This window comes from Capra hircus, chromosome 11, assembly GCF_001704415.2.
Source record: "Capra hircus breed San Clemente chromosome 11, ASM170441v1, whole genome shotgun sequence".
NCBI lineage: Eukaryota > Metazoa > Chordata > Mammalia > Artiodactyla > Bovidae > Capra > Capra hircus.
The window spans coordinates 98895444-98913730 of record NC_030818.1 but is presented as its reverse complement, the minus strand read 5'-3'; the positions used below and the strand labels follow the sequence as shown (position 1 = coordinate 98913730).

At 52.1% G+C, this 18287-nt stretch overlaps 1 protein-coding gene across 1 annotated transcript; it reads right to left on the bottom strand.

Annotated features, from left to right (window-relative positions):
- Nucleotides 1543-15765, bottom strand: PHYHD1 (phytanoyl-CoA dioxygenase domain containing 1). Its single transcript, XM_018055941.1, has 11 exons — nt 15456-15765; nt 10320-10478; nt 6327-6402; nt 6143-6190; nt 5818-5873; nt 5670-5732; nt 4768-4789; nt 3451-3579; nt 3004-3120; nt 2059-2185; nt 1543-1953 (listed from the first exon to the last, which is right to left on the bottom strand). Exons 1-11 carry the CDS (start codon nt 15486-15488, stop codon nt 1908-1910), a joined length of 876 nt encoding a protein of 291 aa, XP_017911430.1. The 5' UTR covers nt 15489-15765; the 3' UTR covers nt 1543-1907.

Here is an 18287-nt window from a genome sequence, read left to right as displayed (position 1 = left end):
TGCCTCAAGGCCTCTGCTGCCTGACTGAGTGGTGCTGATGATGGACAAGCTGGACAGCACAGGGTCCTTGTCCAAGTCCCTCCTGAGACCTCTTTGCCCTCCTGTTATGTCCACACCTGTGTGGGTCTCTTCTCTGAGCGAGCAATTAGAGCCAAGGGGGCTGGTGAAGCTTACCGAGTGTTCAGACTCGCTCTGCTGGGGAAGCCAGGGGTAGGCATGCTCCAGCCTCGCTCTCTGAGGACAGAGTCCAAGCTTCGTGGTTCCCCACTGTATCCCCCAGTGCCAGCACAGCCTGGCAGGTGGCCAGAACTCAGCAGACCTTCATTGAGTGGATGAACATTTCCCATCAGTGAGAAGATAGCACAGCAGTTTTCTCAAAGGTTCTGCCCACTTCTCACCAGCCTAGCAGGGAGGGACCTAGCAGGAAGAGGTGTGAACTCTGCCGCACCAAGGCTGGAAGCAAGCAGCCCGGCGCTGGGAGCTTGTGCTTCTGCCTGGGCGTCACCAGCAGGCCCTTCTCAGAGGAGGGTATTGAGACATTCCTCTGGCCTCAAAGAAGCGTTAACAAGCCCTTCCCTTTGCTCAGACTGCCGCTACTGCTTGGCTGAAGGAGGCAGCACCGTGTTAGGGTGCAGAGTAGATGAGCGCTGGCTTTGACCCCTGACTCCCCAGGTGGCCTTGGTTTGTCCACATATACAGCAGGGGTCAGATCAAGGTCATAGAATCTTAAGGCCTCTGAGACCAGGCAGATTACACAGTGAGAGAGAGCGGGGAAGCGAAGGGAAGGGCACACGGGCCTGTAAGGACCAGCTCCAGCCAGCGGTCACCTAGGCTGGACCACAGGCCCAGACTCTCGACGCAGGCTATTGACAAGCTTATTCAAGGCAGCTTAGAATCATGGATCGTTACATGAAATCTCTCAGCTTTAAAAAGTTGTGGGTTGGTTTGTTTGCTTTAATGCTGAGGCCCAGACAGAGCACTTCAGCGTTGTGAAATCGGCTAATGGCCCCCAGTTTGCAACCACTGATCGCAGCCAAGCAGGTTTGGGGTTTGGTAATTGTTCCTGCAGATCTGGGTGCCTGTCGAGCATGCCCAAGAAGAGGGACCTGTGGAGGCCCTAGTCCAGCCCCTTGGTGGGCCCAGAGAGACGGGCCTGGCCTGAGCTGGAAAGCGACCAGAATCTTTAAGACTGGATTGCAGGCTCCAGGCCTCTTTTCCCCCAAAAGGAGAACTGGGAGCGTAGAGGTCAGAGCACAGGCCCTGCATCCAGCTGACCTCGCCGAACACCTGAATGGCTGTGAGACTTAGATCACTTAACCTTCCTGCATGTCAGCTCCTTCTGTACACAGCGCCTGCCTGAAAGGGGTGAGGATTCAGTGAGTAAGCACAGAAACTCCTGGCGCCACGAATGCCCACTGAATGTCACGTACTGTTACCCACATCACATGTACCTCACCAGGCAGGGCTGGACCACATGGGATGCCTCTTACCAGGGCTCTCGTGTTGAGAGCAAGGCGGCCCGGGAAAGGAGGATCAAGATGCTGCATTCGGAAGTCGTGTTTATTCAGTGTCTCCCACCATACTAACCAAGACTTCCATCGAGAGGGGAGAAGACTGAGAAGCCGGCAGAGAAGCAGCAAGAACCCTTTTCATGGCTGTGAGGCTGCCTCTCGGCGCAGGTTGTGTTGGGGTAGGGAAAAGCAGAGAGATGGGAAGAGCACCCAGCCCGGGCTCCTGCTGCCAGGCTACCACCTCGTGCCTGCCTGTCTGCAGAGACACCAGCATGAGGAAAACCCTGGAGGAGAGACGTGGCTTCCCTGTTGAGGCCAGGTGGTCGGGCAAGGCGCTAGCATTGGTGGCCCGCAGCTTCACCCGAGAGCCGACGTGTCCCGGCCCTGAGAGGGCCTTTAGGTGTACAGTGGGGGAAAGGGCAGCTCAGGGGTCGGCTGGAGCCTGCAGAAGATGAGGGGGAAGATGTTGGGCTAGAGCACTGTCCAGGGCCTCCAGGGCAGGCCTGCTCAGGAGCTGTCTGGGGCATGTAACAGCCCTGCCACCTACCAGTTATCTGGGCTCCAGACGGTGCCAGCGGCCTCCATGAGGTGGAAAGTGTAGGCGTGGCGCGAGCGGTCAGAGAAATTCCGCTCGCTCTTGTGCACTACTTCTCCATGGATCAGGATGAGGGCCCCTGGCAGGGACACAGCAGGTCAGGGGAGCACTCGGGGCAGGAAGGGACACGGTGGGCAGTCCCCTCCCTCCAAGCGGTGGTGTGGCCTCTTTGTCCCCATCCTCATCCCAGGAACCTCAGGGGCCTGGAGTCTGCCCCAGGTTGCAGGCTGTGCGGTTGGACGTGGGTTGCCCCAGGATCAAGTCTTTGCACCGTGGCCCGCGCCCTCGCAAGCCTCGGCAGTGGCATTGCCTTCTGCACCATTTCCAGAACCAGGCAGAAGCCAGCTGGGGCCTCACCCGGGAACACAGCTTTGGAACTCGGTTTCCCTTTTCTGAAAGAAAGGGTGTGGGGCTTCCCTGGTGGTCCTGTGGTTAAGAAGCCACCTTCCCGTTCAGGAGAGGCAAGTTCGATCCCTGGCTGGGGAACTAAGACTTCTGCATGACACGAGGCAGCTGCCTGCATGCGCAACTCCTGAGCACACACGTCACAACTAATACCCAATGCAACCAAATAAATACTAATGTAAAAATCGAAAGGAAGTGTGTGCTGACAGCCAGGATTTCTGAGCACTTGTGCACCATCTCACAACATGTCACTGGCTTCCCCACTTATGTTTAGGGAAACAGGCTCAGAGGGTTTCAGTCATTTGCTCTTAGAGACAGTCTGCAAGTAGCAGCAATTGGATTCCAGCCCAGCCTGGGGGACCCTGGTGTCAGTCACGCAGTGCCCGCCCGACCTTCCCTCCTGCTGTGACTCCCCGGCCCTCAGGTCAGAGCAGGCACAGACCCTCTGGGCATCACCTCCAGGCCCTGCTCCCTGCCCTCTGCACCCCCTACCTCTCAGCACTGGTGTGGGCACAAAGAGGCTGTTATCCCGGGTTGGCTCCGACCCAAGGAAGCTGGTGCCAGGTGCCAAGCCAGCAGGGGCCCGGACCATCCTTCTCGACACTCCACCTGCAGGCCAAAGTGGGGCCTTCAGCCTCTCTTTTTTTCCAGGTCCTTCTCCCATGGGGGCGGGGGGCTTCCCAGATGGCTTAGTGGAAAAGAACCTGCCTGCTAATGCAGGAGATTCAGGAGACACGGGTTCAATCCCTGGGTTAGGAAGATCTCCTGGAGTAGGAAATGGCAACCTGCTCCAGTATTCTTGCCTAAAAAATCCCATGGATAGAGGAGCCTGGTGGGCTACAGTCCATGGGGTCGCAAAGAGTCCAACACGATCGAGCACGCACGTGTACACTCATGGAGGGTGAGCACAAGTGAGCAGGGAGAGGGAAGTGGCCTCACCTGTGTGGGAGCCAGGGATAAACCAGAGGCAGCCATTCTCCAGCATGGTGTCTTCCAGAGCGATCCACAGGCCCAGCACCCGGCCCAGGGGCTCCGTGTACAGGAAGGAGGCGTCCTGGTGAGGGGTGACTGCAGCAGGCCCACCTGAGCGTGAGAAGCCCCACCCCGCCTCACCTGGGCCCCAATTCTACTCACTCCTTGGTCCTCCCAGGAGCAGTTAGAATCTCCCCACTTCCTGGGCTGGAGACTCTGGGCAAGAGAGATCCCCTCTCAAAACTTCAATTTCCTAAACCATAGAGCAGTCCCTATGATAACCTAACTGCGAGGCTGCTGAAGAATCCCATGAGGCAATATATGCTCAACATTGTAACTGCAGCCTAGAAAGCAGCGGCTATTGTTTCGTTGCAGCATGTAACTCAAGCCTCTGTTCTTAGGCAGGGAGGGCACCTTGGCCACCAGATGGCCCAGTGTAAGCCCCCAGGGGCTGAAGACTGAGAAGTTGGGTGCAAAGCAAGGGACAGACACAGAATCCCCCTTGTAAACACCCCCTGCATGATGCTGGGGCCCAGGCCACCAAGGAGGACCACTCAACAGAGGAACTGAATCTATAATAACAAAAGTCGGTGCTAGGCCTTTCCCGAGGAACTGTGTGCTTTCTGAACACCAAACTTTAAGAGAGACTTTGACAATCCAGTGTCCAAACAAAGGTGTCCTAATGGTGGGCCCCCCAACACACTGGGAGGAGGAAAGGCTGAAGGAGCTGGGGGTGCCGGATTAAGAGACGACCAAGACGGCTCAGGGAGAGGATGGTCACCCCCTTCGGGAGACTGTCCCTGGGCTTGGTGAAGAGGAAGGGGCCTTACAGAGGAAGGACTTGGGCTTGTGCAGGAAGGGAAGAGCTGCCTGCAGGGGAGTGAGCCCTCTGTCACTGGAGGTATGCGAGAGAAGGGGATCATCGCCCATGAGGGAGGAGGGAAAGGGTAACTGTGATTCCAGCAGGTGTGTAATCAGATCAGCAATTTCTATGCTGAATCAGCCCTCCAGGGAACTTGGTAAAATACAGATTCCCAGGCCTTTGGTTCCCTCAAGATCTCAGAGAATGGGGCCCAGGAATGTGCATTTTTAACCCACAAGCGGGTTGCTACCAGGTTTGGGAACCACTGTGTCAAGGACTCCGGGACCACCCCCCCACCCCACCCCACCAGTTCACTCTGGAAACAGCAGAGGAGGCTGGTCCCTCTGGGGCCCTGACAATGATTGATGTCCCAGATCTCCCACCAGGACTTTTGCCAGGGCCCCCGCCTGCTCTTGGCTCACCTTCACCTCCGAAGTCAGGTTGCTGCAAGAGAGGGGAAGGGCCAGGTGAGAGCAGGGAGGGGGTGGGGGGGGGCGCTGCTCTGAGTCATCTCAGTGGGATGCTCCTGCCCCTGCCACAGGTGTTTATCTCCCAGGCTTCCCCATAGGCACCCAGCACCTACTGTGCCAGCCCAGGAGGGCTGCAGAGAGAAAAACAACCCTGCCTGGCAGGGAGCTCCCAGTCTGAACACGCCTTCAGACACCTTCAAACTTCTCTGGGAAAAGAAGACTCACATGCCTACCAAGAACACAAGGCAGGGGACTTCCCCGGTGGTCAGGTGGTTAAGAATCCACCTTTCAATGCAGAGGATGTGGGTTTGATCCCTGGTCGGGGAACTAAGATTCCACAGGCCACAGAGCAGCTAAGCCCACGCACTGCACCTACTGAGCCCATGTGCCACAGCAAAGATTTGACGCAACCAAACATAAAATTAGTTGTTTGTTTTTTTTTAAGACACAAGGCAGAAGTGAGGGGCAGTGGGAGAAACTGGGGCCCAGACCAGCATTTAAGCCTCTAGGCTTCAGGGTCAGAGATGGGTCCTCTCTTCCCAAGGGAGTTGGAAGGCTTCTTGGAGGAGGTGGTGCTGGGCTGGGCCTTGAAAACTGAGAGCAAGGCATTTCAATAGCCAACAAAAGGAGGAGGCAGCCCTTGGGCCCCCTTCCCTTCTGCTGCTAAATTGTAACTGAGAGCCAAGGGAATGCCAGGCATCCTAACCAGGGGAGACCAATTTTCATGTTCCCTTGCCCACTGAGTAGTAATTCTTTAGGGAGACAGCTTGTGGCCCTTGAAGGAGGGGCTGGTTTAAGCACTGTGCCCATTTTATAGAGGATAAACTGAGGCCTGGGGAGGATGGGGTGCTCACCTTAAAGATATACATGCTCTGCACCACCACAGGCATCTGGAGGCCCAGACTTCTGGCCAAAGCCTGGAAGGGGGCAGAGGTCACACAGCCAGCCTGCCCACACTCACATCTGGCCTACCTGCCCGCCCTCGCCGACACCCCTGCTTACCTGCACCTTGGGGGAGTGTGTGGCACGCCTGAAGACTGGGTCATGGGCATGCAGGGCTGCGGGACAAAGGTGAGATGAAGAGCCAGTCCCCAGTCCCCTCCTGGGCCTAGGCCTGCGCACCCAGGATCAGGCTTCACTTTGACATGCTTCGCTATTTTCTGTGCATTAAGCTTTCCGCTTGTTTATAACGAAGGAATGGAGGGCAGGGCCCAAGGAAGAGCCTGAACCCAGAAATGCTATCTTTTGAGCTACTAACTTACCGTGTGCTTTGAGGGAAGGCCCCCCCAACTCTTCAGACCTTAGGTTCGCCCAAGATCCTGCTTACCATGGCCAATTTTGTTGATGGATTTCTCCGGTGGGACCAGGAAATTTCCTGTGGCACAAAGAACAGGTCAAGGCAGAAGAACTAGAGTCCAGCTACCTGCAGACAGCTGGCCTCAGTGTACCAACCCCCCAGCCCCAGGGGGCAGACACCCAAGTCTAGCCAGTGTAGGGCCCCAGTTCCAAACCTTGTTTGTCAAAGATGCCTTTCTCAAAGAAGAATCGAATCTTGTCACCACTGCTTAAGAAATAGTCTGTGCTGCCCTGTGGAGAGGGGACATCAGAGGGATTGAGAGAGCATCCCGGGGTCACAGGTGGGCCTGGCAGAGAGGGAAGAGGATTCAGAGGGCACCCCCCCGCACCCAGCACAGAGCTGCAGACTCCACTGATGCTTCTCAGACTTGTTCAGTGCAACACAGATGGTAAACTGCAAACCCGAGGGCCTGACAGCACAGTCTGAAGCTATAAGCATGGACATTTTTGGAAACCTCTTTTTTAAAAATTAATTAATTAAGTATTTGTCTGCACCAGGTCTTAATTGTGACACACGGGATCTTTTTTCTAGTCGCGGTATGTGGGCTCTTAGTTGCGGAATGTGGGATCCTAGTTCCTCGACCAGGGATCGAACCTGGGCCCCCTGCATTGGGAGCATGGAATCTTACCCTTGGACCATCAGGAAGTCGCCCTGGAAACCTCTTAATAAATCACATGACTCATACCCGATAATGGCATGATCAAAGAGGCCTGGTTCCCAGGGAGCTTTGGGCTACTTGGGAAACCCTGGAGCTAGAATACTGGGGTTCAAATCCCAGCTCTGCCACTGACGGGCTGTGACCACAACCACATTACTGAACCTCTCTGGGTTTGGTTTCCTAATAAAATGCACAGGCTATTAAAGCCACCTATCTCATAAGGTGTTGTAGGGAGCTTGTGGTTTAGTTGGTGACTGAACAACATATGGAAAGCACTAGGACAGTTGCTTGGAAGGTGGTGTCATGTGAATATCTGCCCCTCATTATTACTGGGCTTCCAGGGGGCGCAGTGGTAAGGAGTTCACCTGCCAATGCAGGAGATGTGGGTTCAATGCCTGAATGGGGAAAGATCTCCTGGAGAAGGAAACGGCAACCCACTCCAGTATTCTTGCCTGGGAAATCCCATGGACAGAGGAGCCTGGCGGGCTACAGTTCATGGCGTCACAAAGAGTTGGACATGACTGAGCACGTACATGTGCACACACACGTGTACACACAGACACACAAGGCTCCAGAACAGTCCTTGGAATGTGGTGTCATGCAAATATCTGCCCTTATTATTATAGAAAACACTCAGTGAGGGCATGGCTAAGTGCTCTCTAAATATAAGCTATTACTAATCTTTTTCTTAATAACTTCACCTTGTTAGTTTTAATATCATATTTCAAATTTCTTAGCATCATATGAAAATGATGCTCCAGGAAGATGTCCCATGTTTTCCTTGTGGCTTTGGTCACACATGATCACCATGCCATATATATATGAACAGACTCAATGAAAAGTAAAAGTGAAAGTGTAAGTTGCTCAGTCGTGTCCAACTCTTTGCAACCCCATGGACTGCAGCCTGCCAGGCTCCTCTGCCCATGGAATTCTCCAGGCAAGAATACTGGAGTGGGTTGCCATTCCCTTCTCCAGAGGATCTTCCTGACCCAGGGATCGAACCCCAGTCTCCCGCATCGCGGGCAGATTCTTTAATGTCTGAGCCACCAAGCAAGCCCATGCATGATACACACGTATACATAATCTTCCTTCCAAGTAGGGGCATTGGTGTCACTCAATTGTGCCTATGTCACCATGGAAGGAAGACTATATATACACAACACACACATGTATAATCTTCCTCCCCGTGTGGTGCCTTAAGGACAGTTGAGTGATGCCCCTACCTGGGTTCCCAGGTGGCAGAGCCCCACCTCTTCCTCACCTGAACACATCTGCTCTCACAGGTGCGTGCCTGGCTCAACTCAGTGACTCATCGCGGTTCTTTGAAAACTTTCAGCTTCTCACTGAAAAGCGAAAGGTTTTTTCTAACATTCTCAGCTCCTCTGTACTAGGATCAGAGTGAGGGAAACAAGTCTGAGAAGCATCAGTTTAGTTCAGTTCAGTCGCTCAGTCATGTCCGACTCTTTGCCACCGCATAAACCGCAGCACGCCAGGCTTCCCTGTCCATCACCAACTCCAGGAATCCACCCAAACCCATGTCCATTGAGTTGGTGACGCCATCCAACCATCTCATCCTCTGTCATCCCTTTTTCCTCCTGCCCTCAATCTTATAACGGATAATAATATTAAAGACAATGATGCTACATGTGTGTCAAAGATGTTACTAAACTCAGTAATTCACAAAGGAACCAGCAACATGTTCAAAGGAGAATTTCAAGAACCACACAAATATAGGCAATGAGAAACACTGAAATGAATTTAGAGATCAATGCAAAACTGATATAGCCACAGGGACAATCAATAATTGCATCCTGCCAGACCCAGTTCATGCCCATTTCTATGGACAAGTATCACTGAGTTATCACAAAACTTGCAGGATTGTCAACTTAAAAAATAATGAAAAGTGCAGGTAAAGAAGAGCTGAACAGGACACCTGCCGATCTTTCTTAAACATCCATCTCAAAGTCTTTCACAGTATCAGTAGTGAATATTGAGGATATACTGGATACCAGTACAGCGAAATGAAACCTACTGTTGGGAGCAAAGCTGTCATCCTATAAACCCCCTTTCCTTCTAAAGTCCCCATTCTCTGCGTAGTAAGCCTTCCAGTCATTGTGATTCCCTTTATGCCCACCAGATGGCAGAAGCTCATTGCCATGGGTAAGAGTGAGCCCCCATTACTGAGCCTGGACCACAATTTGTTTTGTGGTTGTTAATATATTTATTATATGCAGAGTACATCATGAGAAATGCTGGGCTGGAGGAAGCACAACTTGGAATCAAGATTGCCGGGAGAAATATCAATAACCTCAGATATGCAGATAACATCACCCTTATGGCAGAAAATGAAGAAGAATTAAAGAGCCTCTTGATAAAAGTGAAAGAGGAGAGTGAAAAAGTTGGCGTAAAGCTCAACATTCTGAAAACGAAGATCATGGCATCTGGTCCCATCACTTCATGGGAAATAGACGGGGAAACAGTGGAAACAGTGGCTGAGTTTATTTTTCTGGGCTCCAAAATCACTGCAGATGGTGATCGCAACCATGAAATTAAAAAAAGCTTACTCCTTGGAAGGAAAGTTATGACCAACCTGGATAGCATATTAAAAAGCAGACATTACTTTGCCAACAAAGGTCTGTCTAGTCAAGGCTATGTTTTTTCCGGTGGTCATGTATGGATGTGAGAGTTGGACTATGAAGAAAGCTGAGCGCCAAAGAATTGATGCTTTTGAAGTGTGGTGTTGGAGAAGACTCTTGAGAGTCCCTTGGACTGAGAGGAGATCCAACCAGTCCACCCTTAAGGAGATCAGTTCTGGGTTTTCATTGGAAGGACTGATGTTGAAGTTGAAACTCCAATATTTTGGCCACCTGATGCAAAGAGCTGACTCATTGGAAAAGACCCTGATGCTGGGAAAGATTGAGGGCAGGAGGAGAAGGGGACGACAGAGGATGAGATGGTTGGATGGCATCACCGACTCAATGGACATGGGTTTAGGTGGACTCCAGGAGTTGGTGATGGACAGGGAGGCCTGGCGTGCTGCAGTTCATGGAGTCGCAAAGAGTCGGACACGACTGGGCGACTGAACTGAACTGAACTATTAGTGATTAACTGTGTAGTTTGGGGCATGTGAACTGAACTACAATTATCCTTAATTTATCTGTAAAATGGGGGCAATAATGTTGGCTTTATAAATTCATAGTAGGGAGTGAAGGAAATAGGCAAAGAAGACACAGTCTGGTGCCTTGAGAAAGTTCAAGGCCTGACTCAGTGTCAGAATGAGCTGATGGGGGGACTCCCCTGGTGGCTCGTGGTTAAGAGTCTGAGCTTCCACTTCAGGGGGTACAGGTTCTATCCCTGGTTGGGGAACTAAGAGCTGAGCAGTGCTGCAAGGCCAAAAAAACTGAACCCATGGGCCTTGGGACCTGATGTTTTCAGGCTTCACCACCCATCAGAGACCATGTCCCAGCCCCACCTGCTCCAGGCACCTACCTGGGCTCGCAGCTGCTCCTCCTCCTGGGTAGAAAATTCCGTGCGACTGTGGAGAGGGACATCCATCTCGGCCACGATCTCACCAATCCTCTGCTGCATGACCTCACACTCGTCTGCAGATAAGAACCCTTCCAGCACCAGGAATCCATCCTCCTGAAACTGCAGGCAGGCAGGCAGGAGACTCAGGCTTCCCCCTATTCTCAAACGCTCTTCATGAGGACTGATCTGACCCCTCCCCAAACCAGAAGCTGTCTGAAGGCAGGACCTAGCCACCTGTTCGTTGCTCTGCGCGCCTCCCTGGCCATGGTGCCTATGTCCAGTGAAGGGCAGTGAGTGTTGGCTGCTTGAATGAAGGGGAGTGGAAGCAGAGATGTCCCCACTGTAACCCTCCAGTGGGCTTGAGTCACATGGGGATACAACCTCATTCATTTATCCAACCAACATTGACTGTACATCTACCATGCACCAGACATGGCTTTAGGAGCTGGAGACTCAGTCATCAACAAGCCATCCATGATGCCTGCCTCCCAGACCTGGTCTAGGAAAGGAGATAGACATCCAACAAACCAGTATACAGGGGAATCTGTTACACAAAGTATGCTTTATCTCCCTGGAATATAACACAGGTGATAGAAAAATATTTACTGACATGGGAATGTGTTCTAGATATACTGTGAGATTAGAAAAAGAAGTCATGGGAGTTCCCTGGTGGTTCAGCAGCTAAGACTCCCCGCTGCTCCCAATGCAGGGGGAACTAGATCCCACATGCCAGGACTAAGTGTTCACAGGCTACAACTGAAGATCCCATATACCGAAAAGAAGATAAAAGATCCCGAGTGCTTCGACTAAAGCCCAGACCAGCTAAATAAATAAATGTACTGAAGAGCCGACTCACTGGAAAAGATCTTGATGCTGGGAAAGACTGAGGGCAGGAGAAGTGGGTGACAGAGGATGAGGTGGTTGGATGGCATCAGTGACACAATGCACATGAGTTTGAGCAACTCTGGGAGATAGTGAAGGACAGGGCAGCATGGTATGCTGCAATCCATGAGGCTGCAAAGAGTTGGACATGACTAAGTGACTGGACAAGAACAACAACAAAAAGCCAAATACAAATTAGTATTCTAATTTGCGAGAACTTGGGCAAATGCTGTCTAGTGGGGTCCCACCTGTCCCTCCACAGAGGGCTGTGTGAAGGCCCAGGGGACAGAAGGAGTTCTAGGTCCCAGTACTGTGCCTGGCACATAGTAGGAGCTTGGGGAAACATGTTGAATGGGCAGTTCTACCATCTGTAAGAATATACGGAAGAACTATCCAAAAAAGTTCTTAATGGCCCAGATAATCATGATGGTGTGGTCATGTACCTAGAGCCAGACATTCTGGAATGCAAAGTCAAGTGGGCCTTGACTTTGCATATAGCAAGCATTACATGAACAAAGCTACTGGAGGTGATGGAATTCCAGTTGAGCTATTTCAAATTCTAAAAGATGATGCTGTGAAAGTGCTGCACTCAATATGCCAGCAAATTTGGAAAACGCAGCAATAGCCACAGGACTGGAAAAGGTCAGTTTTCGTTCCAATCCCAAAGAAAGGCAATACCTAGGAATGTTCAAACTACCATACAATTGTGCTCATTTCACATGCTAGAAAGATAATGCTCAGAATTCTTCAAGCTAGACTTCAATAGTCTACGAACCGAGAACTTCCAGATGTATAAACTGGATTTAGAAAAGGCAGAGGAACCAGAAATCAAATGGCCAAAATCTGTGGCATCATAGAAAAAGCAAAGGAATTCCAGAAAAACATCTACTTCTGCTTCATTGACCACACTAAAGCCTTTGACTGTGTTGATCACAACAAACTGGAAAACTCTTAAAGAGATGGGGATAACAGACCACCTTACCTGCTGCCTGAAAAATCTGTATGCAGGTCAAGAAGCAACAGTTAGAACTGGACATGGAACAACAGACTGGTTCCAAACTGGGAAAGGAGTACGTCAAAGCTGTATATTGTCACCCTGCTTATTTAACGTATATAAAGAATCAGTTCAGTTCAGTTCAGTCGCTCAGTTGTGTCCGACTCTTTGCAACCCCATGAACGGCAGCACACCAGGCCTCCCTGTCCATCACCAACTCCTGGAGTCCACCCAAAACCATGTCCATTGAGTCGGAGATGCCATCCAACCATCTCATCCTCTGTCGTCCCCTTCTCCTCCTGCCCTCAATCTTTCCCAGCATCAGGGTCTTTTCCAATGAGTCAGCTCTTTGCATCAGGTGGCCAAAATATTGGAGTTTCAACTTCAACATCAGTCCTTCCAATGAAAACCCGGAACTGATCTCCTTTAGGAGGGACTGGTTGGATCTCCTCTCAGTCCAAGGGACTCTCAAGAGTCTTCTCCAACACCACACTTCAAAAGCATCAATTCTTCGGCGCTCAGCTTTCTTCATAGTCCAACTCTCACATCCATACATGACCACTGGAAAAACTATAGCCTTGACTAGACAGACCTTTGTTGGCAAACTAATGTCTCTGCTTTTGAATACGCTGTCCAGGTTGGTCATAACTTTCCTTCCAAGGAGTAAGCGTCTTTTAATTTCATGGCTGCAGTCACCATCTGCAGTGATTTTGAAGTCTAGAAAAATAAAGTCAGCCACTGTTTCCCCATCTATTTCCCATGAAGTGATGGGACCAGATGCCATGATCTTCGTTTTCTGAATGTTGAGCTTTAAGCCAACTTTTTCACTCTCCTCTTTTACTTTCATCAAGAAGCTCTTTAGTTCTTCTTCATTTTCTGCCATAAGGGTCGTGTCATCTGCATATCTGAGGTTATTGATATTTCTCCCGGCAATCTTGATTCCAAGTTGTGTTTCTCCAGCCCAGTGTTTCTCATGATGTACTCTGCATATAAGTTAAATAAGTAGGGTGACAATATACAGCCTTGGCGTACTCCTTTTCCTATTTGGAACCAATCTGTTGTTCCATGTCCAGTTCTAACTGTTGCTTCATCATGTGAAATGCCAAGCTGGATGAATCACAAGCTGGAATCAAGATTTGCTGTTCAGTTCCTCAGTCGTGTCAGAGTCTTTGTGACCCCATGGACTGCAGCACACCAAGCTTCCTTGTCCTTCACCATCTCCTGGAGCTTGCCCAAATTCATGTCCATTGCTTCAGTGATGCCATGTAACCATCTCCTCTTCTGTCATCCCCTTCTTCTCCTGCCTTCAATCTTTCCCAGCATGAGGGTCTTTTCTAATGAGTCAGCTGATTACCATGAGAAATATCAACAACCTCAGATATGCAGATGATACCACTCTAATGGCAGAAAGTGAAGAGGAATTAAAGAGCTTCTTGATGAGGGTGAAAGAAGAGAGTGAAAAACAGGCTTAACCCTCAACATTCAAAAAACTGAGATCAGTGGCATCCAGTCAGTCCTATGACTTCTTTGCAAATAGAAGGGGAAAAAGTGGAAACCATGACATATTTTATTTTCTTGGGGTCCAAAAGCACTGTGGATGGTGACTGCAACCATGAAATTAAAAGATGTTTGCTCCTTGGAAGAAAAGCAATGACAAACCTAGACAGTATGTTAAAAAGCAGAGACATCACTTTGCAGACAAAGGTCTATCTAGTCAAATCTACGGTTTTTCCAGTAGTCACGTTTGGATATAAGAGTTGGACCATAAAGAAGGCTGAGGACCCAAGAATTGATGGTTTCGAATTGTGCTGGAGAAGACTCTTGAGAGTCCCTTGGACAGCAAGGAGATCAAACAATCCTAAAGGAAGCCAACCCAGAATGTTCATTGGAAGGACTGATGCTGAAGCTGAAGCTCCAATCCTTTGGCCACCTAATACAAACAGCTGACTCATTAGAAAAGATCCTGATGCTGGGAAAGATTGAAGGCAGGAGAAGGGAATGACAGAGGATGAGATGGTTGGATGGCATCACCAACTCAATGGACATGAGTTTGAGCAAACTCCAGGATATAGTGAAGAACAGGGAAGCCTGGTGTGCTGCAGTCCAGGAGTCACAAAGAGTCGTACACAACCTAGTCAGACACAACAATAATTGTGATGGACCTTTGATTTTATTTGGCCCCACAGGGCGGCTTCCGGGATCTTAATTCCCAGTCCCGGCATCAAACCCTGTGCCCTCCGCAGTGGAAAGGCCAAGTCTTAACGACGGGACCACCGGGGAATTCCCCGGACCTTTCAGCGTTTCAGGGGCTGTATATCAACACACTGTCTCAGAGTAGGTAATGTACGCGTGCGCGCTTGCTCAGTCGCTTCAGTCGTGTCCGACTCTTTGCGACCCTATGGACTGTGCGGCTCACCAGGCTCCTCTGTCCATGGGATTCTTCAGGCAAGAATACTGGAGTGGGTTGCCATATCCAGGAAATATATGGGATGTTTTAATTTTCTTTTTTGAGATTTTCTGTAATTTTTTTTCCCGCATTTTCCTCTTGCCATCAGGAGCAAACCACAAGGGTCAGTTTGGTTTTTTTTTCAAACGTCTCCGTCGCTCTAATTAAGGCTTAGCTCTTTCCAGGTGGCGCTAATGGTAAAGAACCCGCCTGTCAATGCGGGAGACTTAAGAGACGCAGGTCGGATCCCTGGGTCCGGAAGATCCCCTGGAGGAGGGCATGTCAACCCACTCCAGTATTTTTGCTTGGAGAATCCCATGAACAGAGGAGCCTGGTGGGATACAGTCCGTAGAGTCGCAAAGACTGGGACAAGACTGAAGCGACCTAGCACGCAGGCACGCTGGAACGCCCGCGGCTGGTTCCACAGCCAAGCGCCTTGGGTGAGGGGTGGGCTCAGCGGGCCCGCCCCCTTGCCCGGCCCGCCCCTTCCCAGACCCTCGGCCCCACCCCGACCCCCAGCTCTCAAGACCCTGTGTTTTCGCCTGGTATTGTCACCTACACGTTCCCCCACCACCGCGGGTGCGGTGACCTGGACGGCCCCTGGCTGTGTGTGCAGAAGTTAGAGGTCGTGGCTGTGAACCGACCACTCTGGGCTTCAGTTTCCTGTTCCGAAAAATACAACGGGGCGGGGTCGAGTTTCCTGGACTAGCTCAAGTTTTGAGGGGCCCCTTATATTTATCTGACCCTCGGGGTCTCCCAACCGGCAGGCCCCTACCTTCTGGAGCTGTGAGGGACTCAGGCAGGCCATGATGACCCGGGGCAGGGCGCAAGGGTGGCTGGTGGCTCTGGGTACGGAGGCCAAGGCTGGAGAGGGAAAAGTTCAGGAGGGGAGAGAGGCGGAAGCCTGGGAAGCCCAAGAACGTTTAACCCTTCTCTGCCCAGAGAAAACCAGAATCCTGGCCTCCCGTCCTTCCCTGACCTCACCCAGAGAAAACCCAATGTAGCCCCCAGCCCTTCTCCACACCACCCCCTCGTCTCACTTCTGTCCTCTGGTGGGGCCGCCTTGTCTCTGCCCCACATCCTGGAGCCATCCCTTTCCCCACCCCCCAGCTAATCCAGGATTAGCCAGTCCTGATCTCTACAAGGCTTCTATCTGAGCTGTCCCCTTTCAATTTCTTTTCAGAAACCTGCTGTTTACAAGGTGCCTACAAGTTGTGTCCCAGCAGGGTCCTGGCATGCAAGAGGACACCTGAGTCCCAGTCCAGGGGCCGCCACTGACTGGACCATCCGACCCACGCCTGCCCCTCTGCAGGGCGAGGTTCAGACAGTGCCCAGGCCACCAGCTTAGGCAGTGCGGCAGTCCATGGGGTCGCAGAGTTGGACACGACTGAACCACTGAACTGAACTGAGGCCACCAGTGGCAACGTGGGATGAGATAGAATGCAGGGTGGGTGTTGGGCCAGCAGACAGGCTCTGAGCGGCTTTGCATTCCAAAGGTGTAAGAGGGCCTGGAGGAGGAGTGTCCACCCCCACCCTTGATCCCCTGAGACTCTCTAGGTCCTGAGAGGATTATAGATCTGTCTGCAGCTCTGAGGAAAGTAAGAGGGATCTAATGGCGTGGGGTGGGGGCTGGGCCTTCAGAATGAGGGTGAAGGAAGCCAGGCTCCCTGTTCCCCACCCCCAGGCCCGAGAAGTTGGTGTCTGAGGCTGGCGGTCAGCACACCCACCCTTCCAGCCAGCCCTGCTCAGCAGCTGACAGGGCCATTCTGCAAACTGGCTGCTGCTTCTGAAAACGGGCCACTGGCCTTCCCCGAAGTGACGCTTTCTGAATGGCGAAGGGACACAGTGTCTTGGGAGTGAGCGTGGGGACACAGCTCAGCCCCTGGGGGCCTTGGCCCTGAGTCAAGCACTGCTTTCTGGGCCACCACACTGGAACTAGCTGCCTGGGCCCTGCTTCCCCAGAGCAGAGAGCTGGGGCAGGGGTGACCCCCTCCCCACAGGCTTCCGAGGCCAGAGGGTATGAGGGACCCCGGGGACAGGCTGGTGAGGAAGACACGTGAGAGAACCCTTTGGGGAAACACAGCCAAGACTCAGCTCCCTCGCAGCAGGGAGTGATCCCAGCTGCCCCTTCCCAGCTGGTCGCCCCACAGATCCAGAGAGACGCCCACCGCAGTGTCAGGAACACAGCGAGGGTCTCCCTGTAGTGCTGGGCCAGCAACTCTTGGGGAAGCCCCCTACACACACACCAGCAGCCTGACCAGGTTGCTGCTCGTGCCTCTGGCCTCACTTTCCCATCCACAGGTTTGGGGGCAGGAGTACCTCCTGGACGCTTGGCAAGTGTCACAAACTGTTCGTTAGCAGGAACTGTTCTGGGTGGAATGTGAAGGTATTTTTAATTAATTTTTTGAACGTCCTCAAGTTTTCAAAATTGCTGTTATAATCAGAGAAAAGGCCACCAGTGTGGTTTTAAGTTGGAGCAAAGAGCCCTGGGTTGGGGGAAGGGGTGGGGCTGGGCCTCCCTGTGATTTGTCCACTCATTCAGCTCAGGCTTTGGGAAGTGGGTGGGTGGTGTTTCCACATGGCTGTTTTTTTCCAAAAGCTAACCAGCTCCAGATCGGAGGCTGGGCCACCCCAGGGCTGAGGTGGGGGCACTGTGGGAGACCTACCAGACCTGACAGGTGAGGGAGACCTCCACTCCTGAGATACAGGAGGGTGTGGCAGGGAGGGCACAGCCTGCCAAAAATCCCACCACAGAGGCAGAAAGGAAAACTCCTGACTCACTCCCGAGGTCACCTGGGCGGGGGTCAAAGTCCATGTAAGGAGGAAAGACACTGGCAAGTTCCCGATGAGTTGCCCAAGCAACAGCTAAGGCCTTATTGTTAAGGCCAAGGTCAGACACAATGGCCCTTTTTCTTCACCAAAAGACCCCTGCCCCGGGGCCCACGTTGGCACAGCAGGAGCATCACTGGTCCATGAGGAAGACAGATGATTGATTGATTACCAGGAACCAGGCCCACTGCTGGAGCGGAGCACCTACAAGCAAAAGCTGAGGAAGCCCCAGAACCGTCCTGTGAGGTTTCCAACCCCATCCTAACTGTATAAATGAGGGAACCGAGGATCACATCAGGTAAAGGGCAGAGCTAGGATCTGAGAGCAACTCTGCCCATCCCCCAAGCTTCTGCCCTTGACCCCAGGGCGTGCCTTCAGCACATCCAGCCCAAAGGGGCTGTGAGCTGGGTCAGGACTGCCTCTGCAGAGCCCTGGAGACTGGCTGCTGGAATTATAAGGACCCGAAGAGAACAGCGTGGATGTGCCCAATGCACAGATGGGGACGTGGAGGGCTCGGGAGGGAAGGGCCTGCCCAGCTTCACGTGGGGAATGACTGAGCTGGGACAAGGACCCGAGACTCCTGGCTCCCACTCCAGTCCTCCTCTCCCTCCCACCAAAGCTCACGAGGGCCCAAACCCTAGGCTCTGGCCGGCAGAGGACGCCTGGCTGCGGGATCCATGCCTGACGGGCAACAGGGGCTGTGTCCAGTGAGTGTCTGCTGGTAGCTGCCTCTGAGGGGCTTCTGGCTTCATGGGGCAGGTAGGGAAGCAGAGTTCCT